The 27561-nt window shown below is 58.1% G+C and overlaps 9 protein-coding genes across 9 annotated transcripts; all 9 read right to left on the bottom strand.

Annotated features, from left to right (window-relative positions):
- Positions 1-1138: 1138 nt before the first annotated feature.
- LMJF_30_1760 (conserved hypothetical protein) lies at positions 1139-6943 on the bottom strand (the record flags this gene model as incomplete). Its single annotated transcript, XM_001684728.1, has 1 exon — positions 1139-6943. The coding sequence occupies one exon, from the start codon at positions 6941-6943 to the stop codon at positions 1139-1141; it is 5805 nt and encodes a 1934-aa protein (XP_001684780.1).
- Positions 6944-7740: 797 nt separating this feature from the next.
- On the bottom strand, positions 7741-8238 carry LMJF_30_1750 (hypothetical protein; the record flags this gene model as incomplete). Its single annotated transcript, XM_001684727.1, has 1 exon — positions 7741-8238. The coding sequence occupies one exon, from the start codon at positions 8236-8238 to the stop codon at positions 7741-7743; it is 498 nt and encodes a 165-aa protein (XP_001684779.1).
- A 728-nt stretch (positions 8239-8966) lies between these two features.
- LMJF_30_1740 (hypothetical protein) lies at positions 8967-9908 on the bottom strand (the record flags this gene model as incomplete). Its single annotated transcript, XM_001684726.1, has 1 exon — positions 8967-9908. The coding sequence occupies one exon, from the start codon at positions 9906-9908 to the stop codon at positions 8967-8969; it is 942 nt and encodes a 313-aa protein (XP_001684778.1).
- Positions 9909-10747: 839 nt separating this feature from the next.
- LMJF_30_1730 (conserved hypothetical protein) lies at positions 10748-11920 on the bottom strand (the record flags this gene model as incomplete). Its single annotated transcript, XM_001684725.1, has 1 exon — positions 10748-11920. The coding sequence occupies one exon, from the start codon at positions 11918-11920 to the stop codon at positions 10748-10750; it is 1173 nt and encodes a 390-aa protein (XP_001684777.1).
- Positions 11921-12528: 608 nt separating this feature from the next.
- Positions 12529-12900, bottom strand: LMJF_30_1720 (conserved hypothetical protein; the record flags this gene model as incomplete). Its single annotated transcript, XM_001684724.1, has 1 exon — positions 12529-12900. The coding sequence occupies one exon, from the start codon at positions 12898-12900 to the stop codon at positions 12529-12531; it is 372 nt and encodes a 123-aa protein (XP_001684776.1).
- Positions 12901-14801: 1901 nt separating this feature from the next.
- Positions 14802-15509, bottom strand: LMJF_30_1710 (putative small GTP-binding protein Rab28; the record flags this gene model as incomplete). Its single annotated transcript, XM_001684723.1, has 1 exon — positions 14802-15509. The coding sequence occupies one exon, from the start codon at positions 15507-15509 to the stop codon at positions 14802-14804; it is 708 nt and encodes a 235-aa protein (XP_001684775.1).
- A 654-nt stretch (positions 15510-16163) lies between these two features.
- LMJF_30_1700 (conserved hypothetical protein) lies at positions 16164-18737 on the bottom strand (the record flags this gene model as incomplete). The annotated part of the gene is made up of 1 exon (XM_001684722.1): positions 16164-18737. The coding sequence occupies one exon, from the start codon at positions 18735-18737 to the stop codon at positions 16164-16166; it is 2574 nt and encodes an 857-aa protein (XP_001684774.1).
- Positions 18738-19967: 1230 nt separating this feature from the next.
- LMJF_30_1690 (conserved hypothetical protein) lies at positions 19968-21032 on the bottom strand (the record flags this gene model as incomplete). Its single annotated transcript, XM_001684721.1, has 1 exon — positions 19968-21032. The coding sequence occupies one exon, from the start codon at positions 21030-21032 to the stop codon at positions 19968-19970; it is 1065 nt and encodes a 354-aa protein (XP_001684773.1).
- Positions 21033-25229: 4197 nt separating this feature from the next.
- On the bottom strand, positions 25230-25964 carry LMJF_30_1680 (conserved hypothetical protein; the record flags this gene model as incomplete). Its single annotated transcript, XM_001684720.1, has 1 exon — positions 25230-25964. The coding sequence occupies one exon, from the start codon at positions 25962-25964 to the stop codon at positions 25230-25232; it is 735 nt and encodes a 244-aa protein (XP_001684772.1).
- Positions 25965-27561: the final 1597 nt, after the last annotated feature.

Genomic DNA, 27561 nt, shown 5'->3' with positions numbered 1-27561 from the left:
GGAGGGGAGCACCACGATGAATGCTTCATTGCGTGATGGAGGGAAGAAGAGGCAGAGCAAACACAAAAAGGCAACGCAAAAAGAGAGAGAGAGAGAGAGAGATGCAGACATGCAACACAACTAAAAAGAGAACAATGTGGAGAGAGAGAGATGTATACATACATATACATATATATATATATGTATGTATGTATGTGCGTGTGTGTGTGTGTGTGTGCGTGTGTGCACAACGATGCATTCTAGATCACGTACAGACAGCAGCCCCGTAAAGAGTTATTTCGGTGCTTTTACGTATATATCTTTTTTTCTCTTTCAGCCTGTCCATTCTCCACCACAGAGCATGAGCCACACCCCACGCCGCCCCCGGCCCTGCCACAGGCCCGTCACACCGTGCGAGGCAGCCTGAGACACATGCTTTAGAGCTGTGCGCCGAGTTAGTCATCTGCATATGGCCTCTGCATCAAGCTCTAGCCGTCTCACACTCCACAGGCCGCCTCACAGCCGCACGCATCATGCCAGTCGCCACCCCTGGTGCATCCCCCTCGCCGTGGCGCAGGCTCCCCACACCAGTGGGCAGTGCGAGGGCCGGGTGAGGTACGCCCAAGCCACGCTGGCACTCTGCCCATCACGTAGATGGTGCACACGTGTCCACTATCGCAGGCCGCTCCGGCGCAACGTCATCCAGGACCTGGCCTCCAACATCAGCAGCGATGCATCACTCTCACCACGCCCTACGCCATAAGCACTTGGTAGCTCGGCATTGGCAGAGATAGGGGTGGCTCGCCTGGCTTCCTGTCCACACAGAGTCGGGGTGCACTAGGCCCTGAGGATACGACGCGCTGACGGGTGTGTGCCCCGTCATCGGGCCAGTGAGAAGGAAAAGAAAAGGGCGGATGCAGAGTGCACCGATTTTGTGGGAGGGCGAAAAGATGTGGTGACAGCGAGGCCAGAGTGGCGCAGGCAGGGGGGAAGTAAGGAACAGAGGCACACATGCGCGCAAGAACCGAGGAGGAACATGCAGCACAGTGCACAGCCACACTGCACCTACCACGGAGTGCGGCAGCCGGCACGAAAGCTTATGCCACTCTAAACGCAGGAGGAAAGGCGAGGATGCTAAAGAGAACAACGATGAAAGGAGCTAAGACAGATGCTGGATCACCGCCGGCAGCTTGAAGCTCGCAGGCTTGGTGGTGTCTTCCTCGACCTTGCGCTCGAGCTTTCGCTTAATGTACAGCCGGAACGCTTCCGAACAGCGATTGAACTGCACGCGAAACGCTTCCTCAAAACTGCTCGGTGGTACATCCTTCAGGAATGAGTAGAGCTCATCGATTCCGCTGCTCGAAGTGACGTGGTTGCGGATGTGGGCAAAGACCTCTGTCAGGTCCTTCTTGATGTCTCTCGGGGACGCTGTCGGCGCATTCGCTTGACTGGAAGATACGGGCCCGTTTAGCTCACCCCGCGGCGTCACCTTCGACGAAGCGACTACTATGGACGAGTTTGCTGTAGCGCTCTCTGGCGCACTCTGACCGGCGGCAGCGGCAACCTGTAGCCCTGAATGCGCTTTCAAGGGGGCGCGCACCGAACACGCCGGCGCGGACGGCGAAAACGAACCCCCACAAGAGGCGCCAGGAGAAGCCACCGTCGTTGCGTCGAGGGAGGATGCCGGAGTCGCGTTGGGGTCAGCGTGGTGACTCACGCGCTTCTTTCGCCACGACGGTGTGACAGTGCCCCTGCTAGGGGTGACCGAGGCAGTGGCAGCGGTCGCGGTTGTGCCAGGAGCAGCAGCTCTGGCGGCGGCAGCGGCGGCAGTACTAGTAACAGTAGTGGAAGCCACGGTATTGTTCGGCGGCGTTGGCGGGGAGCAGGTCTTCTCTTTTGCCGGAAGAGGGGCCGGCGACTGGCTCGCCCGCTGCTCGTGTCGGCTCACCTCGATCGCCTGCTGCTCATTCTGCCCCCTTTCCTTGGCGGCCTTGTTGCGCAACTCGAGGCAGGCGCGAATAAAGTGCGTGACGAGATTCTGTGGTCCTACAAGCGTCTCGGCTGTGGTCAGGAGCGATGCCCCGAGACGCTTTGTCGTTGTCTGTAAGACTGTCTTCACCGTCCGGATCGGCAAGTCGTCCAAGTTTCGAAACGCACTTGGCGGGTGCTGCAGCAAGTACTCGTGGCAGCATAGAATGACGGTGTCAGCGCTCACCTTGGTCAAGTCTACTCTCATCGCGCATTTCACTGTCACCTGAAGGAACTTCAGATCGGCCTTCTGGCCAGTGGAAAGGTAGATGGTGGAGTAGGTGGTCAGTCGGGACAGCAGCGCGGTGAACACGTCGTTAGCCGGGCAGCCCTCCAGCAGTTTCAGTGTCATAACGTTCAAGGCTTTGATGACCGGCTCGTGCAGCGAGAACTTCTCCGACAGCAGGCAGTCAAAGAAGGCACCCATCATGCGAAACAGCAGCTGACTATGACAGCGCATCGCGCAGCGCGGGATCATGAACATTGCGGCCAGGCAGTCGATCAACGCTTGAGCCAAGTCCCTGTCAAAGGTCTGCGTGTTCTCGTACAAACGCTCCACCATCACCTGGACCACCTCAGGAGTGCCGCAGTCGACGCCGGCGCGCAGGTGGCGGCAAAAGTCCTTGCACATCGCCAGCGCAACGTCGGAGGTGGCCGACCGCAGCCCGACAAGGATTTCACGTATTGTGTACAGTTCCTCGTTGCCGTCGGCGACGGGCGAGATGTCGGTGGACGTAGTCGGGGTGCGCGACGCGTTTGAAGGCTGCGACGCCTTTGCGGCAGCGGCCGCCTTCGACGCGGCAGACGGAGGACTCGGGTGCGCCGAGGCTCTTGCGGCCGGCCCATTGGAAGATGCCGGCGCTGGCATCGCTTCTCCGCCTTCACACGCAGCGGTCGAGGGTGCCGACGGCGCCGCCGTGACACTCGCAGCCTCCTTGTGCACTGGTCGGGTTTTCGGCGCAAGCTCCAGTGTCGGTGTGCCGGCACGGTTACCGTTCTGTCGCGTGGCGCTGATAGCTGAGCGCGCATCGTATGGGATGTGAGCAGCCGACAGGCGACGCGGTGTCGTGGTGCCGCCGTTGGCCACGCGTGGGGTGGCGGGGCTGCTTGCCCGCGGCGTAGCCCGTCGCGGTGTCGTGCGGCGACTCTCCTCGTTGTCGAGAAGGTCGTTTGTGACTTTCGAGAAGGGTTCGCCAGACTTCGCGGTTGACGGCAGCTGATCCTGCTGCCCCTCCGGCCGCCCCTCTTGTGCTTGGCGTCGCCGGTGCTCAATTTGACGCTCCACTGCCGGCATCACTGCCTGCTGTTCCGCTGGCTTGAGCTGCTGCACGCTATGCATGACTACGTCTTCACCGACAACGCCTAACATCCAGCCCAGCACCTGCTCCGCGACCAGACGGACGTCAAGCAGGCGGTCCATGATGGAGGCTATCACAGCCGGCGTGAGCAGCTGCATCCCGACGCGCGGCAGTGTTGCATCCGCCGGGAGCTGCTCGAATCCACTGATCATCATCTCCAGAACGTTCTGCCGACACACGTTTGAGTCCGATGACAACGGCCGCTGTAGTAGTGGCAGGAGAGATTCGAGACCCACAACGTTCATGGCGAAGAACGCCACGTTGCGCGCCTCTTCACGCAAGGCGGCCTTCTGGTCTCCTAGCATTGCCAGCACGCCGGGGGTCAGCTGCCGCAGCGCGGCACGACACTCCTCTGGCTCGGCGGCATTGACCACTACGGGAATGAAGCGCAGCACATCCACGATAATGTTCTTGTTGGCCTCCTCGAAGCGACCTTGCAGAGCCTTGAGCAGCGCTACGGCGCAGTGGCCTGGAAGCGGTCGTGCTGCTTCTGCCACAAAAGCCTCGGCGCGCCGGACACCATTCAGTCGATCACGCCAGTCCTTGCCGGAGGTGATCTCGTGCAGGATGGGCCGGAGACCTCCTGGCGTCGCCGCGCTGGCAGAGCAGCTATTGCGTGGCAATGGTCTCAAGGAGCTAGTACGCTCACTGGTAAGGCGCGTTGCCACACCTGTGCCTCCGGGAGAGGACGTACGATGGGGAAAGTTTGGAGATGCCTCAGTGTCACTAAGCGAGCGCCGGTGCACTGATGGGCGGCTCGGTGATGACGGTGCCAGGACACTCGCGCGCGTCCCGGGAACGGATAACTGGCTCACCGCGCGCGCTCGCTTCTGGGTAGGAGACGGCGGCGTCGGCACAGCTGCACCAGGGGCCGGTGCACCAGCAGGGAGCGCCACTGACGCTCTTGCGGGGGCTAATGGCCCAGCGATCGTGGCCACGCCCACCGAACGGTTCAGCTCTCGCTCGTACAGGGCGGGCAGCGGCGGCTGCAGTGACGCCACACACCTCTCCACCGCTGCGACTGACGCCTGCGGTGAACGACGCAGGGCAACGAGGAGCAACGCTGCCTCCTGTCGCACGCCGGCGTTGTTGAAGTCGGAGCACACCGTCTTGACAAAATGTAGCGCCCCTCTGGCATCCACTGCATCTCGCTCAGCCTCCTCACTGTCTGGTTGATGCTGCACCGCCTCCCGTACGTACTCGCACACCTCCTGCAGCAGCTTTGGTGTCTTGATCATAGCTGCCGTGTCCAATATGTGGCGCACCACAAAGCGCTGGCCAAGTTTGCGGGCAGCAAGGCCGCACACCTCGCGCACCAAAGGCTTGTTCTTGGGCTCTGCAAAACGCGATGTGAAGCCAGACACAATGGCATAGCCAGCTGCCATGGTCAACGTCACTGCCTTCGCCAGAGCCACCTGAAAGACCTGCGTGATTAGGGTGAAAACTTGAAAAGTCGGCTCGCGGAAGGAGGGGTGTGCTCGGATATACACCACTAAGTAGTCCATGGCACGTGTAGTCTGCGCCGGTGACCACTGCTGCACCATTAAAAGAAGCTTGTTCATGCCCTCCTGCCGCCGCGCCCACTCGCGCGAGCGCACCATATCAAGCACCGTGTTATCACCGTTCAGCATCCCCAATATCATCGTCAGAGACTCCATCTTCGACGGGAGCAGCGACTCCAGGGCAATGGAGTCGTCCGCGGTAGTTCTGGTGCTGCTCTGATCGGCACCGCTGCCGTGCGTGGCAGCAACACAACTCCCCGCAACAGACAGCTGCTCCGTGCCGGACGCATGGGATGGCGCAGACTTGCGCAGCAGCGACGAGGTTCGAGGTGGCTCCAGAGCCAGCGTCCCGCGCGGCTCTGCGTCGGCGTCAGCACCGTCCTCCCTGACAAAGGCAGAGATACGCCGTGCGACAACCGTCGCGCAGGGTGCAGATGTGATGCTCGTTTGTGGCGGTGGCGCCAGCGCTACCGTCGCCGCGGACAAGTCCTCAACACGAGGTATCTTTTTGGCAGGTGAGTTGAATGGAGTCGTGCCGCTGGTGCCGCCGCTCTGTGATATAGAGAGGTCCGAGGCCTGCCGCGATGCGACAGAGCGCGGTCCTACAGTCGGCGCACCGCGAGCGACTGCGGCGGCCATGTTATGACGCTGGTTCTCATCTAAGCGTTCGAGGACACTCTTGTACTGGGCTTCACCAAAGGCTCGGATAAGTCTGTCAAGCAGCACGTACGCCACATCGCGAATCGACGCCTTCTCGTCGTTGACGGCGCGCATCAGCATCGCTATTGAACGCCCCAGCTTGACGTAGCGGCTGCGATCACCGAGGGTGTCCACCATACGGATGAGATAGTTCAGCAGGACCGTGCGCTGCGTTGGGTTCTTGCTCTGCAGCGCCTGGTCAAAATCGTCGTTGCACTGATCCATCGAGATGCAGTTGAAGCAGATCAAGTCCTCTAACGTCTTCATCACATGAAGCTGCACGCTCACCTTCTTGTCCTTCATTTTGCCGAGCAATGGTGCAACAAAAAGCCTAGCGTGAGGGCCAAAGTTGCTGCGCAGCCCGCGGGCACAGTCCTGCACCATTTTGAAGCCAAGCAGCATCAGTGGCGCCTGTGGATCCACTAGGTATTCCTTTATCATGCTTGCAAGCTCATGGTAGTTGTCCTTTGCACGGAATCGAGGCGCAGCTAGGAGAGGCACAAGGTGCTCGTTCACGTACTCGACGCGGTCCTGCCACGTTGTCTCCTTGTCTAGTACGACGCGGAAAAATTTTTTCGGGAGGCGTGGTATAATCAGAGACTCCTCTAGAAGCTCGAAGCCGGCATCGTCAACAACGGCAGCGGTATCCTCACCAGTGAGAGATCCTATCGGCTTGGCCACTGCAAGAGAGTTCTTACCGTCCTTGCCGTCGCTACTCGATCCTTCAGCGCCCTTAATCATCTTCGGGGGCCTCTCGCCCACTTTAAGGCTCTCGAACTGCTTCTGAAGCTCTTGTAGCTGAACCTCTCGTAAGTCCGTGAGGAAGCCCCTGATGTTAGCGCCAATGTACCGATAGCACTGGCAGCACAACGCAATTGCCTCTTTCCGGACTTGAGCATTCGCATCGTTGAACAGCGGCTGCATAGCCTTCAGGATTTCTTTGAGGGGAAAGTGTTGCACCCCGTAGTCCGAGACCAGCGACGTCGCTGTTTGCGCTGCAGCTAGCCTGTTCTTCGGTGCCTTGTGCGCTAATGCAGGGAGGAGGGCAGCAAACACGGCCGCTCCGCTACCCGCCTCTACAAGCGCAAAAATAAACTGCTGGCTCAACTGTACAGCTTTCGGCCGTCCAGTGATGCCTTTCTCCACAACGATGGGAAGTGTTCCTTCAGCGAGCTGACTGCGCTCCGCGTCATTGCACTCGGAAAGAACAATAACAAGCGCCTCAATTGCAGCTTCCTGGACCGTTGCATTGCCTTCGTTAGCAATATACTTGAGGCTGTCGAGAAGAAGCTTCTTGTACTTGATGGGATCCTTCTGCACTCTCTCGTAACCATTCTTTCGCGCCTTCCAATGACTGTGCCACAGCACTTCGCTCATCGAGCAGGAGCTGAAGTCTTCGGAAGCCCCTGAAGGTCCGCCTAACGACGTGGAGACCCTCTCACCTCCTATACGTCGATCGTCTAGGCTCATCGTTTTGCTTGCAGACGAAAAGAGAGCAGTAGCACAGCCCAACTATGGTACTGCCAACGCACAATTTACAAATCTATTGTAAGCCAGCAATTGTGGCGGTAGCGGCAGAAAGAAGTAAGGCAAAGAAAGTCAAGCAGGTTGATGAGGGCCGCCAACAGACCGGGTGAAGCGACGCCTTCAACAACGAAGGATGAGCGCTTTAGAAGAGAGGTGCTCTTGGAAAACTGTAACCCGCGGTAGGTGGGTTAGTCGGCATAGCTCGAAACGACTGAGGAGCGACTAAGGGGGTGCCCACAGTGGCAGCTCGCAAAAACAGTTGGCGCTCTGTGCGCCTCTCGCCTGGTTATACCAGCTTTCTTCTTATTCAGCTCAGAAGGCTGAGAGCACAGCACGTGACCTTCACACCGAGTAAAAGAGAAGAGAACCAACGAAGAAATCTTGTTTAGGAGTGTTTACTGAACGAAACGCACCATTCGGACTTCAGGTGGGTGGAAGGCTAAGCGAAACGTGAAAGCAGTTGTTTTCTTTTTGGGGGGCACGCTGGACAAGAAAAATATAAACGGACATGAGCAAAAGGGAAACACCAAAAAGAAGAAAGAGCACGTGTGTACTCCTCAGTGACTCTTCAAGAAGACAACGGAAAAGATAGGCGATAAATAGCTTGTGACTTGAAACGCGAAGAGTCGACACACTCTACAGCACACTCATTTGTCGTTACGCGCCGCAAACTCCTTGAGCAGTGCTTTGACCTCAGCCTCGACACTGCCTACTTTCGCGACGTTCTTGCGTTCGTACACCTCGACGTAACGGTCATTACGATTTATGACGATGACGCCATCGCCGACGATCATCTGATTTTTCGATGGCACATATTCGGCAGTGTCAGTGAGAGAGGCGACATCCACTGTGCAAGGAGTAGACACCAAGTCGGCGATGGTGTTGTTGCTGTCAGGAACGGAGGCAGAAGACCTCTTGATTCTATTTGGTTTGGAGGAGCGCTTGTTGGTGCGACTCAAGATGCGGTACAGCTTCCTGAGAATGATGAAGTACATGGCCCATGCCCAGTACTTCCTTAAGAAGGCGATGAACTCAGTGAAAACAATTCGAGCCAGTTGAGAGGGACTCCATTTTGCAAGATGGCTCCTAACTGCCGAGATGGCGGCCGGTAGCTGGTCAGACACAATTTCAGAGTATAGTGACATAGTGACTGCAAGCAAATGACGGATTCGATGACGTAGGATGCGCCTGTGAAAAACTAAGGGAAGTAGGCACGAAGAAGGACTCACAGCGGAGGAGAGAGCGCGCAGGGAAGACAGCGAGGGAAAAGAGTTAGAGCATGCGTGAGATGAGAAGACGCTAGATCCCAAGCTGTGGGCACCCGCAAATGCAGGGATTCAAATGGAAGCGACGTAGTCACACAACCATGCGAGCAGCGGATACGATCAGGCTCAGGCGGAGCCCCAGAGGCACCAACGAGCCCATAATTATCGAAACAACTGCTCTTGGTTCGCTTCAGTAAAGAAACATGAATGTCCATGTACATGCAATGTAGAAGGACAGCAAAACTGTAGTAATACGCTTTGCCCTACAGGCTTTTCTTGCGTGTTTCAGATGAAGGGTTAGAATCAGAAAGTCAGATTAGCAGCAATGAGCCACTCAAAGGCACTAAGGGCGGTAGAGTGATGGGACCAAGCGAAAGCAGGATCTACGGTAGAAGTGCATGAACAGCCATGCGAAACGCTTGAGCATAGGAAAAGGAGGAACACTTTCTGCTACTTTTTCGCTTCTTTGAGGGTGATACTGGAGCCAGGAAGTCCTTTGCACCGGATTCGGAGTCTACGGAGCGATAACGAGAACGCTGCAAAGGAAGAGAGCAGATGGTATAGGATGAAAGAATGCAAAACACAATACTTAACCGGCTTTTTTCAGACTAGCGAGACTGCAGGTATGTTCTATAGCAAGAGTTGAGGAGAGCAAAGTAATCGATGACACAAGTCCACTTGTCGAAGTCTTCCTGAGTCTCTGCGATGAAAGTGACATAGAACAGCTCAGGTGCAGAGCAGTGGAGCGTGAAGGCTCGCTTACTCGTTTCTTCCGTCGTCTGGTTGCCGTTGCTGCACGTGATCGTTCCGGTCTTCTTCAGGTGCCGCACCCGCTCGACTGGCTCCAATCCAAAAGAAAGCGACACAACAAACGAGAGTGGAATGTACCCATCGATGACACTACGCTCCGTGGCGTTGAAAATAGTAACACTGACCTCATCGCCGTCGATGCTGTGCAAGAGGCGCAGTGCTGTGTCGCAGAGTAGTGGAGAGTTCGGCTTTTCGTTGAAAACGTACAGGTGTGTGCCAGCTTGCAAGTCCTCGAATGATCTCTGGACCTTTGTAGACATTGGGGGTCGGTTATTAATAGGTAAGGAAGGCCACACTGAGAGCACACACATGGCGCACGCTGCAATGTTTTTGCCGTAGCCTTGTGCTTGCAGCGTGGACACAAACGACCCGTCCATGCGTCTGCCAGAGTTACCAGTGGGGGTAGACTGCTTTCCCTCCTGGTCGTTGCCGATAAGGGGGAACAGATTGGAACACTGGGCAATATTTTCGTGTATGCGCGATTGCAGAGATCGCTTAAGAAAGCGTTGCTCCTTCTTGGTTGCGTACACTGCATGAGAGTATACAGCCCAGACATCGAACGCGTCTTCTTGGTCGCGAGGGATGCTCACGATTTGTGTATCATCCGTAACAGAGACGTGCAGTACCCTTGAGCTGCTGCGCTTTACAGCTTCCTTTGTCACATCCGTGGTCTTCTCGTCACCGTTTCTCGGCTTCGATTCGGGGCTCTTTCTCGGGGTAGTGCCCTTGGCAAAACTCATGATTGCCAGTGGTGCGTACGGCGCCTTGCGCAAAAGACACTTTTGTGGTTGCAGAGTGTGTAGGAGCGGAGACAAGCCTACAGGAGTAGAGGCGTGCTTGTGCCATGAACAGATAGATTCGAGAGGAGGAGCGAGAAAAAGGAAAGTTAAAGAGGATGCGGAGTAGTTCTGCTTGACGCTGCGCACTGATACACAACCATTAGAGTACACGACCGGCGGTCGGAGTGTCTCACGCTCTTTCGTTTCAAGATGCCAGGTTTGAGAGCATTATTACCAGCGAATGTGAGGGCAGCTTCGCTGGTTATTTTCTTTTCATCGCGCGTTGGCGGCGCGCGCACGGCGGGTGTCGTTGGTGTGGTCGCCGCTCTTTTGGGCTTCGCGTGATGCGTTAGCCTTTTGGGCCTCGGGGGGGGGGTTCCTTGCGGGCCGCCTGCCCGGCCTGCGGCGTGGGGCAGGGGGGCTAGGCCGCGCGGGCGCCGCCCCCCTTTTCCCGGGGGTGGCAGGGGTGGGGTTGTGGGGAGAAGGGGGGCTGGAAAAAGGGCCCGCGGGTTCGTGGGCGGGAGGAGAGGGGGGGGGATGGGGCGTTCGCGACGGGCAAGGCGACGTGCGGGTTTGTTTGCCCAGCTCTCTTGCATTTCTTTGGCCTCATGTTTTTCGCTAGGGGAATGTGCGTAAAGGCAGTGACATTGGAATTCCCATTCACATCGACAGCCGTGGGGGTGGAGGGAATGGGGGGTCAGGCGCGCCAACCTTCACAACAAACACCCGCTGCGCTTGTTCACTGGCAATGGCGCTCGCGGTGTTGTGCTGCTTCGGGCAGGGTTGTGCCCTACGAACTGCTAGCGCATTAGCGCAGAGCGCGAGCGCAGCTCGAGGCGGATTTGGCCAATGACCTTTTCTTCATCCTCGAGCTGACGTTCGACCACCGCCTTCTTTTTGCGGTCCGCCACCGTGCGGGTGCGTATGCGCTCGAGACGCTCGAGCTGCTTCGTCAGTTCGTCACGCTGCTGCGAGTGCTGGAGTAGCTGCGCCTCCAGCTGCCGCACTGCGGCAGCCTGCTGGTTCCGGGTCTGCTCCTGGGCTGCGATAGTTTCGTGCACTGCGGTGGCCCCCCGCTGACTGCGCAGCGTCTGTCGGCTAGGTGGCGGCGCCGCGCCCTGTGGCTCATTGCTTGTGTGGCCTGTAGGGGGCAACGCTGTTGTCATCATCGATCCATCCTGCCGCTCATGCGGCCCTCCGCGAGACGCAGCGTAAGCTGCTTGCGCGTGGTGCAACTGCTCCAGGGCGTAGGAGCTGCGGCTGCCGTCCACTGGCGGTGCGTACCGTGCTGTTGACCGGCTCAGCTCGAGGCTACGCGAAAGCTCCAACGGCGTGTCGGATGCCATAAACTGCCCCATAGGGGTGTTGGGGTCGCGTCGCTGTGCTCGCGGTGCTGCGGGGCGCGGCCCTTCAGGACTTCCGGAGGCGTGAAGACTGCTCGTCTCGAGGGACGTGGCACCGCGGTGGTGCGCGGCAGAGCTGGCATGTGTCATCATCAGCTTCAGCTCCTCCTCTAACGCCGACACCTTGTCCGCCAAGACGCGGTTGCGTTCCTTCTCTTGTTGCAGCTGCCGCTCGGCATTCTCTTTTCCAAAAGATAAACTGCGCACGCTTGACTCCAGTTTGCTCTGAAAGGCCGTCAGCCGGCTGTTTTCTGCGTTGGCTGTCTTCAGTTCAGCGCGGAGCAGCTCAATATGTGCCTCGTACTCCAGATTTTCCGCTTGGCCGCTGCCGCTCCGCGAGCCGTACACTGTAGAGGGGGGTATCTCTGTACTGGCGCCGCACCCACTCTTCGCTGTTTCGCTTGTGCGACGCAACGCCGAGGTGAAGGCAACCGTGGAAGGAGCAAAGGTGCAGCGTGGCCGAGCGTCGGCAGCGGCGCCGCCGTCGTCACCGTCCGACACAACTTCGGCGTAGCAAATATCATTGTCGTCGTCGTCGAACGGATCGTCATAGTACTTCGCAGAGAACATTTCTCCTTCGGAAGAACCTGTGCAAGAAAAAGGACGCCACCGTATATAAAAAGGGGGTCGACACACAGGCACGGCGGCGTGTAGCTCGGTGCGCTTTACCGCTCAGTTTTCGACTGCCAGAGGATCTGGTTTTGGAGTGGGAGGGGGCGTGCGTTGAACAGCAGCAACGGCTATATAGGACTTGCGAGCACTCCGTTGGCTTGGTGCATGAAAGCTACGAGGGCAGCAGAGATGGGCACACACACACACACGCAGAGAGAGAGAAAGAGAGGGACAAAGAGGCAGGAGTGTAGCAAAGAGGCAACAGGCTCGCACCCTCGAGCTGGGGGGGGGTGCCTGTGCCACGACAGCAAACAAGCCTTTCGCCCACAAATCGTCACCCAGTGGAAGAGGGGGTGCCGCAGTGCATCGCTGTGTTCGCGTGCCGGATGGAAATGACGGACTTGTGTAGTGGGTGGCACGTTTGGCAGACACACACACTCACAAATCCAAGCGTTCATACGAGTGTACGTAGATTAGAGGAAGCAGTCATGCCGGCAACACGCAACCATGCCGGAAGGGTGCTCGAAAACAGAAACCTAACACACAAACACCGGCACCACGACGCGCTACGTTGGAGGTGGCGGGAGATTGTAACGGGCGATCAGCATGTCAATGGAGTTCTGAATCATCTCGAGCTCACCGCGCAGCTTGGCAGCTTCTGCCGCCTCCCGCTGCTCGTAGTCGTGGTAGTGGTGCCGAAATGGCTGCTCATCCACGCCGGCGCCGTAGCTTCGTAGTGGCAGACTTGGCGGCATCCATCTAGCGTACGAGCTAGCGCCAGTGTACGGCGATGGCGCGAAGGGTCCGGGGTAGTAGGCGCCGTAGGGCATTGGCAGCGGGTCGGTCTGCGTTCCTACCGTCGACACTGTCTGAGTTCCGCGGTCGACCACCATCACTTCTACCGCCTCGTAGGCCGAGTCGCCGTTGAAATCCTGCATAGTCTTTTCGACCTCAGGCAGTTGACTGGAGCCGGTCGCCGTGTTTGTTTGGGTGACCACCTTCAGCGGTCGGGCCTGCGCGCCTATCGGAGAGCTGGCGTTGGTGCCGGTGAGGCTCCCACCAGACAGCACAGATGGTATCCCAAAGGACTGCGGCACGGGCTGAGTGCAGGCCGACGTTGCGCCCAACAGGAAGCGGCTGCGGTCTGGCATTGCAGCTACGGGCCACGCGGGACTGTTTGGGGACGCGCTTGATGATGTTGAAGACGTGGCTTTGACAACAGCATCCGCGCCTAGTAGACGCATCATTTTGTCGCGGGTTTCCTCTTGCCTTCCGTAGAGGCCGCCGTGCGGGTGATTCACTGGCCGCATCGTAGTCGGTGTATGCGCCGAGACGGGACTGCCGGACACGGATGCGCCACCGCCGCTGTTGTGCGAGGCGCTGACCGCAGGCAACTCGTTGGGATGGTCGCCACCTGAGGCACTAGGCGGATCGCCATCGCTGCTGGCAGCGCGTTGCACCTGTTCGACGTCGTCTTCGGACGAGCTATCCTCGAGCCACTGATCTAGAGTCTTCATCGCCACAGATAACGAGGTGTGTCTATGTGCGTGTGCCGCCGCGTCAGTGAGAAGACTCCCCTGAGCAAGCCTGTTGGTGCGTTTTGCGAGACTCACTCGCACGCGTGCCTATTGAAGCGTCGGAGGAAGTGCGCCTACATATACAGGCAGGCACGAACAAACTGAGTACTCGTTGCTACTCCTCGGCGAGGGCGCAGTGGTGCGACCTGATTGTTTTCACACGATGCAGCAAGGCTAATGGTACTCTCGGGTTCTCTTCCCCGCGTACCGGCGCACGGAGAACGTGACGAGTGAGCCAGTGCCGCAGACGTGAGCTTGAAAGGAAAAAACAACAAAAGAACGTAGACAGGAAAGCGCAGACGACAACGGGAAGGAGAGAATAGTCGTGCAACTGTTGCGCTGACCCCCCACCCCACCCCCACACACATCACCGGGCGAATCGAGGGACGTGCTACGCTCCTCATCCTTCTAACAACAAAGAAGGAAAGGGGTGTTTGGGGGGGGGGGGGGCGGCAAATCGCATCGCCCTCGCGCCGCCTCTCGTCCTTCGCACCACTACGGCCGCTTTCAGCACACAGGAGGCGCACGAAGGCAGCAATATAAAGCGGCAGATGAAAGGCACGCGACCGCAGCACAGGGAAGGGCGACGGAATGATTGGCTTTAGGGCGTTTCGTTTTTGACTACTGTATGCGTGCGTCTGTGTGTGTGCTATATATGCTTTAGATGCATATTGGTGACGCAGCATCCGACGACACGGCCCGCACAGGCCATCCATGCGCTTGGGTGGGGTGAGGGGTGAGGGGGGGGGGTGACGTGGTCAAGGGCGCATGTATCTCGCCCCCGTCTCTCCCCTCTTCCTTCTCTCAAAAGGCGGTGTCGGTCGGCGCGAACGCAATCAACGCTGGCCCCGACATCTTACACGACAACGTGCACAAACACACACGTCCCCACAAAGGCAATCAAGTACTCTGCAGAAAGAGATAAAACATCGAAAGGGCGCGGGGAAAAGAAGAAGAGGTGAGAGCCACTCAATCGAGCAAACCTCCCAACGCTCTCGCTTAGGCTGTCCAATTGCTTTTCCTCCCTACTTGCTTTCCGCTTCGCTGCTGTGATACATTCTCGTGTTTGCTTTGAATTTTCCTTTTCTTTCCTTTCGGGTGCAGCTGCAAGATGCTGCTCATCCACAGCGATACCGCAAAACAAGAAAAGGAAGGTTGCGCTGTTACGTCGTCTCCTTGGTCGACGGGCAACATGAGCGAGGTGCTGCGGCAACGGCAACTGGGGGCAAGGGAAAGCGAGAACGGGCGGCCCATCCCTCCCCTCACATGACTGCACAGTCGCCATTCTTTCGTTTTCCTTGTGAGTTGCTGGTGGCCTGCAGAACAAGCGCCCGCGGCGCCGCCTGCCGCTCCTCTGGTCGACTCACCACATTTGCCGCAACGCGATCTGCCAAATCCAAATCCTGCTGCTTCATTTCCACCCCCGCCAGTGTTGCGGCGATGCGAGTGAACATGGCGTTCACCCGCTCTCCAGACTGTGCCGACACGGTGCAGTGCGGCATGCTGAAGTTCTTGCTAAAGGCGGCTTGATTTTGGTCTGTAACCTGCCGATTAGGCAGATCGACTTTGTTTCCCACGAGTAGCATCTTGGGCTTGTCAACGGCCGGCGCATCTGCGAACACATTGTCTACGCACTCCTTCCAGTCGCTAAGATCCTTGAAGGAGTTCAGATCGGTGATGTCATATACGAGGCATACTGCGTGGCTGCCGTAGATGTAGTTTGCCAGCATTTTGCCTCCGATTTGCTGCCCGCCAATGTCCCACAGCTGCAGCGTTACAGGGGGGTGGCTGTGCGGCAGCTGTACCTTGCGCGAGTAGAAGTCCACTCCGATGGTTTGTTTGTAGCTCTTCGTAAAGCCGCTATCGCAGAAGTGGCGGATGAGGGAAGTCTTGCCAACGGCACCGTTACCCAGTACAACCACCTTGAACTGCATGGCCCCATCCTCGGAGGAATCGCTGCCGCTCTCCATTTGCGCGGTATGTTGGCTGCTTAAAGAGAGAGCGAGCAAGCAAGATAAGTAGACACCACACGCACACGTTGCCGTGTGTGTGTGTGTGTGTGTGTGTGTTGGCGGTCTCGGTCTCGGTCTCCGCGCGATTATGTGGATGATGATGCTGCTTGTCGGTGCAAACGCGCGTCGTGTTTTTGTTGGAGAGGGGGGGGTCCGCCGGTCCGCAGGGATGACGACCACACGGACGTTCAGGTTCCTCTTGCAACACACGAAAAACAATACAGAAAGCCAAGAGCGAGTGGAAAGGGGAGAGAAAGAAGGCTGCCTGGGCACTGAAGCACACTTCATGGCTCACTCGGTCGCTGCTGGTGTGTCCCTGCACTTGATGTCTACACTCTCCCGTGCACTATTATGGACTGCACGTGGGCAAACCTGTAGAATACCAGATGGAGAGAGAAGGGAGCGTCGCCGGCGATGATGCGGTTTGCGCGTAGCCGTACTAGTTTTGTTGCGGTTGCGAGGGTGGTGTGATGGTGGTGGTGTATATCGGTGTTCTCGGCAAAACACTCCAAGCACACACACACACACGCACACACACACACACAAAGAAAAAGCACAGCGGTTTCGCCATTCTTCCGCCTTAATTGTGCCGCGTCTTTGCCTGCAAGTTCCCTACGAGCACGACGCAGCTGACCGAGATGCCCGCGCTAGCCACCCACTCAGGAGGAGGAGCAGCCCGCCGGTCTTGTAGGGACCCAGCAAGTGGAAGAGCCCGCGCACGGCGTCGAGCAGGAAGGACAGAGGAACACCGAGCACAAACACGAGACAGGCTGCTATGGCCAGGGCAAAGAGCAGCGTCAGCTTGAGCCCGATGATGAGCGCTATGAGGAAGAGGCAACTCAACAGTGAAAGAAGCACCAACGCGAGCGCCTTCTGCAGCAGCAAGATCTTGTCCTTCAGTGTATCGATCTCCAAGTCACGCTGCTTCAGCAGGTCCCGCGTCGTGTCCAGCTCCTTTTCCAGCTCCAGAATGCGAACCTTGTCGGTAAGACACTCGTACTCGTATTCCTTCTCTAAAGCGGGTGCGCTGACGGCAGGCGGCTCAGCACCGCCTGGCGTGGGTGTCGGCAAGGTTGTGGTGGAGGGTGTCGCGGAAAACAGGCTGGTGTCTCGCCGACACGTCGAAGGCGTCGGCGTCAGTTTCGGTGGACTCAAGATGTCGTCCTCGTCCGCGGTCCCAGGCGCGCAACCATCTCTTCCCCCCGCTACCTCCCACTGCGTCAGCGATTGCGGACCACCAGGCAGCGACTCCCACGCTTCGACCAAAAGCGAGCGGTCGCCTACGTCGACGAGGTCGTCGCTGCTCAAGCGGGCAGCAGAACAACCACCCGTTGTCGACGCTGGGCATGATGAGGAGGTTGCTGCGTGCTTCATGAGCTCCGACCTTGTTGCAGGCAGCAGCACCGCCACGGTGCCACCGGCGACACGGCGCTCAGCTGTGAGCACCCCAGACTTCCACCCTTCGTGTGCCATCCGCACGACTTGCGTCCGCACAGCCTCCTCCAGCGTGGCGGCGTGGAAGGTGTGGAGCCGTTCCGCCATCACATCCACAAACCCCGGTGTAGCGTAGATGGTGCGGCCCTTCTCAGCCTGACTTGTCAGGAGTCGCTCGAGCAGGAGGCACACAAATTGCCGCCGCTCAGCACGTGTGTAGGGCATGAAGGGGAAGAAGTGATCCACGCGGTTGACGAAAGGGTCACCCATGGTCTCCTGGCACACGTTCCTGCATTGCAACTGGAAAAGTGCCCGAATCCTCTCTTGATCTGCCGGGGACGCGCTGAGGTAGAGGCGTTCGCGAGCCGCAATGCCCTCCGCCGCGATGTTGCAGGTGAGGATAAAGGTCGTGCGCACTGTGGAGACGGATCGGTTCGCCTCCTTCAGCGAGCGCAGCACACCGTTCTTTTGAAAGGCGGACAGCCACAGGTTGTTAATAGCCTCTGCCGTGCTCTTCTCGAACTCGTCCAGCACCACGACGGCGTCCGGATGCTTCTGCAGGGCGGAGAGGAGGATACCGCTGCCGACGTGGGCGGCCGGCGGGTCGACGAGAGAATAGATGCTGTCTTTGGTGCAGAAGGACGGCATGTGAATGTACACCATCTTGCCGGACGCCTCGAGCTCCGGCATTGGAATACCGTGCAGCACGCTGGCCACCCGCTTTGCCAACTCCGACTTGCCGTAGCCGGAGGGGCCAAAAAACACCAGCACTGTCGGCTTGTCTGCATCGAAGACGCCGGCTGAGAGAAAGTGGGAGCGCAGGGCAGCCCAGATTGGGCGCTGGCCAATGTACTGCGAGGCCCCGGCTGCCCATCTCTCGCTCGGGGTCGCAGCCTTCGCGGCTGAGCTGTCTTGCTGAAGCAACATCCGTTTCTCATGCATGTGCTGAAGCGTGGAGCGGAGTTCTTCACCTTCGCTGGAGGAGCAACGCGCGGCGTCGGCTTCGTGCTGGCGATGCACGAGGGCTACTTCAAGCTCACCCGTCAGGGGCCAAAGCGCGGCCAGTGTCGATGACGACGACGATGTCGGATGAGGGAGAGCAACAGTAGCAGCTCCGCTCCGATTGCCATCACTGCTGCCCAGCACCATCATCTTTTCAAGAGCCTCCAAGTGCGCCACGCTGCGCGCGGCGAGCTCTGGACGTGCTACAATCTTGCTAGCGTACACAGCAAGCACCAGTACCATCACCACCGCCAAGATAGGACGCTGCTTGAGCGCCTCAGTGTTGTTGATCTTCTCGTCGTAAAGCTCAAAGGTGCGCATGCCCTGCGTGCTGGAGGTTTCAGCGACACCTGTCGTGCCAGCAGTTAGCACACCTTCCTGTTCTAGTAGCTGCTGTGTCAGTCCCACCATGTCCGCGAAGGTGTCTAGTGACAGTTCCTCTTCGTCTTGGGCTGTGGCGGCGGCGGCGGAGGGGCTTGAGCCGCGCTTGGAACGCTCAACGATGCGCTGCTTTACAAAGCGCGCCAGCCTTGCACGGCGACTACTCGGAGTGTCCTCAGACCCCTGTCCGACGTCGTCAACGTCGTGACCGCCTGCACCGGGTCCTGCGCCGCTGCTCAAGCACGTGCTCACCGTGTTATGCTCACTGGGATGTTTCACGTCCGCCACAAGCCGCGCTAGCTGCTCGACGCGCTCACCCAGCACGCCAGCGGAAATGGCTCCTCTCCACCATACGCACAAGTGCACCATCAGGGCCACAGCAGGCACATGCAGCTGCGCCCGGGAGAGGGCAGCGCATAGGTCGGAGGGGGCGCTGCTCGACTTGAAACTCTGCGACTCTAGCACTGACAGGAAGGCTTGCCACTCCTGAAAGGAGAGGCGGAAGTCCCCTTTATTGACTCGCCCCACCCGTTTTTGCGGTGGCGCTGCATCGCCCATGCTCCGGGGTTTGCCGCCGTCGCCACGTCCGCTTGTCGCATCAGCCGAGAGTGCGGCCGTGTCTGCTGCCATGGCATCCTCGAGCAACTCTGGCCACTGCCGGCGGAGGAAAAGTTCTTCTTGCCGGGACAATAAGGTGCCCATCCTGTTGGTTCTAGTGTATGCCTGATTGACCGTGTATGCGTGTGCGGGACTCTGTGGTGCTGGTCGTGAAGTGATATCGATGCTTCGTCATCGCACATTCGCGACTGTAAGACAACGCACCTCGCCAAGAGGAGAGGGAGAGGCGCATGGAAGGACACACAAGTGTCGAGTGCGCAAGAGGTGCAACACGAGACGAGAGGGAGGGGGGTGGGTAGGTCAATGCGTGAGGCGCGTACGCATAGTGGTTGCATGCCCCTCTCGATGTGCGAAACAACAAGACCGCTCACACTTGCCTGTGTGCACAGCCTAGACAGCTGCTTCCTTTACCGCGCACGAATGCACACTGAAACTTACGCATCACTACGGATCCGATGCGGTTGCCTGTCTTCTCAGGCGATGGGATGAGGAGAGCAAGCAGTTGCTTTGCACGCTGCCGTGTTAATTGTTTTTGCCTCTTGGGCACCAAAATCAAGGCCCTGCCGGAGCCTCCTATACATGTGAGCCACCGACCATCTTCCACTTTATCTGCCGCCCTTGCAGCGTCTTACCTTGTACTCCACACTCCCAGCGGGTATGTGTTGCAGCAAGGGGCAGTGGGGAGGGGGGGGGGTGCGTGTGAAAGCGGGGCACTGTTGACAGCTGTCTTTTGCCGTGTGGGGTGCCTTCCTCTTCCCCTCCCCCGTCAAGACATACCTGCACACCACTGTAGTTTGGCAGGGAAAGGAAGAGGATGGTCTTTGGGGAAGGAGGCGCGAGGGATTGGATGAGGTGTGAAAGACAAAGCCAAAGGGGCGCTTCAGAACAAGGCTCGAGGCGTCAGCTCTACCACACGACGTACAGCAGGCAAAAAAGACACAGCAGATAACCTCCTCCCCTCCCCCTTGTCTCCACAGCACTTTACGACGGCCCTGGAACACCTTCGAATGGCGCTTGCTGGAGCTCGGACTGCTTCTGCAGATCGTGCCGCGCCGCATCCAAGCCGTACTGCGAGACCATCAGCTCCTCCTGCAGCAGCTGAAACCGCTGCAGCTGCTGGGCGGTAGCATTGGTAGCCGTTGTCAGCCGCTCTTCTAGATTGATCCGCCTCGCCTGCAGCTCCTTCATGGCGAGAAGGAGCGACAGTGGGATGCAATGGCGCCGCACGGTAGCAGCAGTCGACGGTTTGCCATCGCTGGTCGCCGCCGTCGCAGACGACACTTCGACGGCGGCCGCCGCCTTCCCAGACTTTGCCGGCGGTGCTAGCTTTTGCTGAGCTGTACCATCTACCGCTGCGGACGGCGGGTCGCCGGCAAAATCGACGCCAGCGCCGTCCATGACGACTTCCGCGGACAGCGCAGCTGGGGGTGCATAGAAGAGCGACTGAAGCGCTGCCGACACCTTCGCCCGCTGCGCCGGGGAGAGTTGTAATAGTGTCTGCTCCACACTTTCGAGGGCCACTTCTGAGATTCCACGAAGGGCGTCGGCTCCGAGACTCGTAGAAGGCGATGTGGTGTCTGGTCCACCGCGCCGCTTTGTCGGGGTGTTGTCGGATGACCGGCCTGCAGCGCTGGCTGGACTGTTCGCCCGCTGCAGCGACGAATGCTGCTTGTCTTTATACTGCGCAGGGAGCTCATCCGGATTTGCTGCCCAGAGTGTGGCGGCGGTGTACGTCAGCTCCTCCAACTCCCGCTTCACGGTGTTCACCTCGACTGTGTGCTTCTGGAGGAGCTGCTGCACATGCCGCATCTCGATCACTGCGTCATCCACACGTTTCGCCCACGTGCGCTGACGAATGGTGTGAGGGCTCAACGTGCTGACGGCGGCGGTGGCAGCCGTCTCTTCTACTGGTTGAGGCATCGCGATATCGCCGACACTGCCCTTCTTCGATGGTGGTTTCTCGCCCATGATGCGCTCCTTGAACAAAAAATAGCGAATGGAGAAGAGAGTACGCACAAGACGACGACATAAGACATTCGGTCGCATGAGCGGGTACCAAAGACGTGGATAACGTGGATGCGTATGCATCACGATGACAAGAGGAGGCGCATGGAGGCGTCGCCGCAGGAGAAGGGATAAAAAAAAAGAGGAATGCACCTGCATTGAAATCGATGCGGGCACATTTTGGCCGAGAGCCGCATGAGCAGCAGCACGGCACATCTACTTGTTCTCACCAGTTTAGGTAACTCATCGAGTCACTTTTTTGCTTCGGAGGAGGGGGAAGGGAGTGGGAGGCTGCATCGCGCGCACCAGCTCCGCAGCCCCTCTTCCGACACCAATGACATGTTTTGCGACGCTCACGGGAGAGATAGCAGAGAAGAAAACAAAAAGTGGACACATGCGAGCAGTGGCGACGCCATGATTTGAGGTTGTAACGCTAGAGCAGAGCAACTCCGTTCGTTGTACCTTCGGCCAGTTGCATTTTTTTTTTCGTTCAGTTGATTATGTGTGCGTGTGCAGCTCAAACGAAGACGCGCGCCCACCCAATGTCATACGTGTGGGGTCGCTCAGACACACGCGCCCGCGAGCATCGCCGCACGCCGAATACGAGTGAGTTGAGCAGGATGTAGTTGGCGGTTGAAACAAAACAACAAAACGCACACAGACCAGAATAAAGCAACACGAGCCAACAACACCAAAAAAAGAGGAAGAGAGCACCAATCATGAAGCGTAAAGGAACTTGGAAAGAGGTGCGGTGGGACGCGGAGGGGTTTGTGGCACCTTTCGCTGCTTCGCTCTCTCTCTCTCGTTCTCTCTTTCGCACTTACTGTATGCGTGTTGTTTTCACGTGTTGGACGCCCTTGTGGGTATGGCTGCAAGTGTGCACTGCCGTGTCCTTGCCAAACATTCCTTGCTCGCCGCTCCGTGACTTGACGGGCAAGCGATGAGAGAGAGCGTGAATGCGGTTGTTGGCTCTCCTTTTCTGTAGTCGCTCACGTCATGGGCGGCGTTGGGGTGGAGTCGGTGAGTCGAAATAGCCAAAGGAGAAGAACAACAACACAAAAAGGCACACCGTCGACGCACGCCCTACACCGCTCCGAGACACGCGCAAGGAGGAAAACAAGCAACAAGACAAAAATGCACTGTAGTAACGTCTTCCGTCACGAACGTTGCGCAGCACACGGATCGGCCTTTGAGAGGCGCGTGCTTGTGAGGCAGCTGCCACTCGCTCCCCACGCGACAACCAAATGCCATCAAAGAAGATAGCAAACGAATAAAACAAGTCAACATCTCATTCGCACTCGGCGTGTTCAAGTTGGACAACTCACGGAAGTGCGTCGTCACCGCGCCCGGTATGGCTCCCTCGCACAGCTCTGAAAGCTGATCGCCATCTACAAACTTCGCTAGCTCCTTCACGGAGATACCGACGATGCGCACCGTCTCAGACGTGGTGAGGTCAAGAGTGAAGCGAACAAACGCGAACATTCGTGCCATCAGGAAGAGTTGGTGGAAGAGTAGCGTCTCCTCGAGCCGCTCCGGGGTAGCGGTCAAGCACAGACAGCATTGCCTTCTTCCACTCTGTGAGCTCACTTTTGGTCTGCCCGTGTGCTCTTTCTCGCTTCCGCTTCGACATGTAGGTCCAGTCGGAGATCCACGTGATTGCGGTCATCGCCTTTGCGCGGCGTCTCCTCTGGCGCGCCGTGCAGGCCCCTCTTGCATGCCTTCATGAGCAGCTCCTTCGGTTCGACCCGTGCCATGATAAGCACAGCGTGGCCCCACTTTCAGTGGCCGCCACCCATTATCATTAAGCGCGTCATTGTCTCCTGCACTTCTTCGTGGTCAACGTGTTCGGCTTTCACGCTTCCGTCACTCGCTTGTACGTTGCAGGATCCCCGCTGCCTTCCCTACCGCTGCCTCTTCGAGCACAACGAAAGCGCAAGTACGCGTCGCCGTCGAGGAATTCCGCCTCTGCGGGGGGGGGGCTCATCGTGCGTGGAGAGACGCGCTTCTGCGGCCCCGCCACGTCGCTGGCCTCCCTCCAGGTCGCCTGTGCAGTGAGCGTACTTTTTTTTTCTCTCTGTTCGAGTATGCGAATCAACGCCACGCAATACTGAAGGGACAGTCATAAGTGAATGCTGGACGAAGAAAGCGAGTCACACGGAGAAAAGCAGAGCAGAGCAGAGAGAGAGAGAGAGAGCGATAAGTGAGGGGGGCGATCACAAGCACCCCATAGCAAGGCTTGCTTTCAATCGTGAGAGAAGATCCTGTGATGTAGCCGGCGAGGGCGCGGCTACACACGAGGCAGGTAAAAGGGGAGGGCATTAGAACCAAGCAGAAAGGTGAAAGAAGACAACAGGGTGGCGCCGCAGATGAGAGGGTGAGTGGAGTGGTGGCTCGCTCGCATGAATGTCTTTCCATGAGAGAACGCGTCCGAGGAAGACATGGGGACAGGAGGAGGGGGGAAGAAGAAGCCTCTCGCCATGAGTGCGCAGAAGCGAATCGTGCGCCGGCATTGGTCATGTGTGTGCACGTGACACAGCGAGAGCCAAGTATGCCGTCGTCGGCGACAGCGGCCTCGTTAGACGGCGGCGTGCCTTCACCGCGGCTTACACCCCTCACCGCTGCATTCGTTTTACACGACACGCCGCGCCTCTCGCTGTCGTTGGTTGACACCCGTGAAGAGCACAACGCATCAAACGCGCGCACACGAACACTTAAGGAGCAATAAGGAGAGAGAGAGAGGCATCTTAGAAGAACCAAAAAGCAACAACACACACGCGCGCCATGCCTCCGTTCAGAAGGTATCGTTGGTTCTGTGCAAGAGAAGACGGTCGAGGGAGAAGAAGAGAGGCAGCACCCTCTCCCTCCCCCCACGCACCCACGCACCCACACAAAGACAAAGGTCGGAGAGACAAGGATATATACATATCTGTGTGTGTGTGTGTGTGCTGTGACGAGACAAGGACATCGGAAATCCAATGACAATGCTGTCTTGCATGTAGACGGGCCCTATTCCTTCCTCTCCATGTCGTTTACTTGATCTGTGTGCCGAGATGCGAGTGCGTGTCAATGGCTAAGCGTGCTTAGTCTTGCTGGTGCTTGCGTGGGTGGAAGTAATCGAGCTGTGCGTGTAATCAAAGAAAAAAGGGAGTGCGATGCACCACGATTGCAGGAATACACGCAGAGAGGGAGAAGCGAAAAAACCTTCCTCGCTTCCCCGAATCAGTACGCCGTTGCCACACACCAGCAGCACAGGCGATGCCGCATTGCCGCCCTCACAGGCGCGAGTTGCACGGGGAGCCGCAGAGTATTGACTTCTCTCCCCAAAGAAAAAAGATGAGAGATGAAAACCCCCCCATACAACGGGAGAGCGAGTTGACAACGAGTTGTTTTCATTAGGCAGTGCGAAACCGTTGAACACACGCGCACAGAGAGAGAGAGAGAGAGAGGCAAGGCCGTTTTAGTTGGTCTGAAAAGAGAGAGAGAGAGAAAGAAAAGAAAACGGCAGAGGTAAGGATGATGGGACGGCTACCAACGGAGAGAAAAAAAAACAGGCAATGACTTAACATATACTCAAAGACAGCCACAACGATATGTATTGTTTGCAAAGGCCCAGCGCTGACAACAACAACAACAACAAAGAGAGAGAGAGAGAGAGAGCGTTCCCACAGGCACTAAAAGGCGGAAGCGCTCAAGGTAATGCACACACACACACACACATAAACGAACGTTTAATATCAACCCATGCTCCAGGCACTTGCACAAGAGAGACCCGACTTCACGCAGCAGCCCGTGCCATCACCATTGCCCCATCACCCATCCTCAGAACAGTCGTTGGGCCACGAGAGCGGAATCCCCGTCGTCGGCCATCCACGTGGCCGTAGGCGTGCAGGCACTGCCAACAGAGTTGAAAGAAAAACGCCAACAAAACAAGAATACTGAAGTCCCGTAGAGAAAGAGGAAGGCGACGACGGCACCTCTTTCCCAGAATCGAGCCAGATGATGAGACAAAGCAGTAGAGAAAATCGCCAGAATTGGATCGCATGCGCCACCTACGGCGCTGCTGGCTCTACTGCTCTGCATTGCCCACGCAGCATCCGTATCAACCATGTTATCATTCCGTTTCGTCTCATCATTAGCTGCAGCAGGCTCCTTCTCCGCCGTATTGTTCGGCGTCACTAGGTCACCGTCGTTGGCACCGTCCGCATCCACGGTGTGCTGTTTGTGATCTGGCCGCTGTGTCTACTCGCTGTTTAGGCTCGGCAGCTCCTCGAGGTGCGACAAGGCGGAGCCCTTCATTGTACCACCGCAGACCGGCGGCACCTGGTCGCGGTCAACGAACTTTTCCAGCGCCTCAATAGTTCTCCCAGCGTTGTAGACCTTCGCCGCGGTCCGGGCATCCATGAACATCTTGGCAGCACCGAGTAACATGCGAATATACCACGGCGTCCGGTAGAGCAGGATGCGTGCCATGCGCTCCGGGTAGTAGTCCTGCAAAATCTTCATTGTCTCCTTGCGCGCCTCCTTGCTGCGCTCATCGCGGTGACTGCCCATGGCACCAAAGTCGATGATCCAGGTGATGCGCTCGTAGCCCTTGCGGTGGGTCTCCTCCATTATGTACACCAGCTGCTTCGTTCTCTCCTCGACGGTGCAGTCGTTCTGCATGCCGGGGACCATCGCAATCACGGGACACCCAATGTTACAGCGGCCACCGCAGTACATGGTTGTCTGCTTCATCGCGTTTTGGACCTCCTCCATGGTGATGGCGTAGGGTTTGGTCTGCTTGCGCCACCTCAAGGTGGCACCAAGCAGCTCAGAAGCCTTCTTGACGTTGCCATCGTGCGCACGTGCAAAGCGGAGGTACGTGCTGTCGCTGAGGAAGCCGGCATCTGCGGGGTCGGCCTTGCTGGCCGGGTACTCGCCCTTGAGCGCCGTCACGCACGCCGCCTCCTTCTCCGTCACCTTCGCGGTGGGCATCGTGACGGTTGGCTGAGATATGTGAAGCCTTTTTCACTAGCTGCAAGGGCGAAAGGTAGAAAAGATATCCGCGCCACAAGTGGGCACACTGGTTGGGCTGCTGCTGTTGTGTTTCTCTGCGAGCACCTTCCTTCAAGTAGCAACAACGTCGATGATGAGGAAAGGGAGGGCAGAAGCGAGGACGACGTTGTGATAGAGAAGAACTGCAGAAGTGAGCAGTCTGCAGGCTAAAAGAAAGGAATAACAAGGGAAGAGGCCGACCCTTTTCCAGCGTGTAGTCAGTGATAAGGGCAAATAATCCACGAGAAAAGAGCGATGCCCAGCTTGCCTGTCTGTGCCTATCCCGTGGGTCCTCTACCGAGCGAAGAAGTCGCGAGGTCCAAGGATGCAGGGTAGGCCGAGAGGCGGGTGAACGGCTTGTCGGCCTCGAGAACTACAGAGTCTTGACCAAGTTTGGGGGGCTTGGCTCTTTGATGAGTGCTCCTGGGGCCTCCCCGATCTCCTCTTCTCTGCGCTCTCTCGCTGGGGTGTTTTGGCGTGTACTGATGCCTCGTGCGCTCCTCACGCTGTTTGTCTGCTATCCTCCCGTCTCTTGTGCGTGCGTAGCCGCCCCCCCCCCCCCTCACATTGACGTGAAGCACATCGACATGGCGTACCCTGAAGAGGTGGTGGTGGTGGGTCACTCCTGAGGACTCGTCGGGAGACGGCCTGCTCGAGGAGCGTTTCCCTGAGGGGCGGCACCATCGCCGACAAGGCGCCCGCGCACGGGATCGCCAGCGGAGTACTACCCTACCGGTGGAAGTACGGTACTCCTCGCGCCGCAGTTGGGAGGGGGCGGTGATCTACATGCAGGTAAGGCCTACGGTGTGGAACTCGACACTCCCTGCCGTCGCTACCTCCCCCACCATGCGACGCTTCGCTGCGGTGCAATATGCCGTGCTTGGCGGCGCGAACGGGCTCTTGCTCTTCGCCAGCAAGCCAGCAGGTCGTGGGTGCGCTGTACCTTCCACATGTTCTGCGGTCGCATTGGATTGCGGGAATCTTAGAGGAGGCGTGGGACAGCATGCCTGCTGTCTTGACCGCGTGCGGTTCTGCGCCCTCAGCTGGCGTACCGTAGGCGCCACGTCGCAAGCTCCGCGCGGTGGGGCCGGGATTATCAGTCTCTCACAGCGCATGCGCGCGACAGCAGTGGTACAGCGAGGATGGTGACCTGCACATGACCGTCCACTGCTTCGCACATCACCTGCCTGTACGGGTAGCAGATCGGCCGGCAGCGGCCGCTCGCCTCCGGCCTTGGCCTACACGAGGCACCCGCTTCACGGCAGAACACCCTCGCCCCCTCCCCTCCCCCCAGTCGGGGCAAAGGTGTCGCCCTGGTGACGGGCCATCGCCACCCCTCCCCATCCTGCATGCGCAGAAAGCAGCTGAATGGGTTTGAGCGGCAGTGGGTGCGAGTCTGGCGCTGAACACGTTGTGTTCCTCTACACAGCCGGTCCACTGAATCCTGCCGACACGCAACTCTGCGCCGTGTTCGTCTCTTGCCCGCTTGCATGTGAAGGACGTGGCGTTGCCACTTGCGAGCGGCACCCTTACCCCG

This window comes from Leishmania major, chromosome 30 (assembly GCF_000002725.2).
Source record: "Leishmania major strain Friedlin complete genome, chromosome 30".
NCBI classification, from domain to species: Eukaryota; Euglenozoa; class Kinetoplastea; order Trypanosomatida; family Trypanosomatidae; genus Leishmania; species Leishmania major.
The sequence above is the reverse complement of the archived record's forward strand: the minus strand, read 5'-3'. Positions and strand labels throughout refer to the sequence as shown.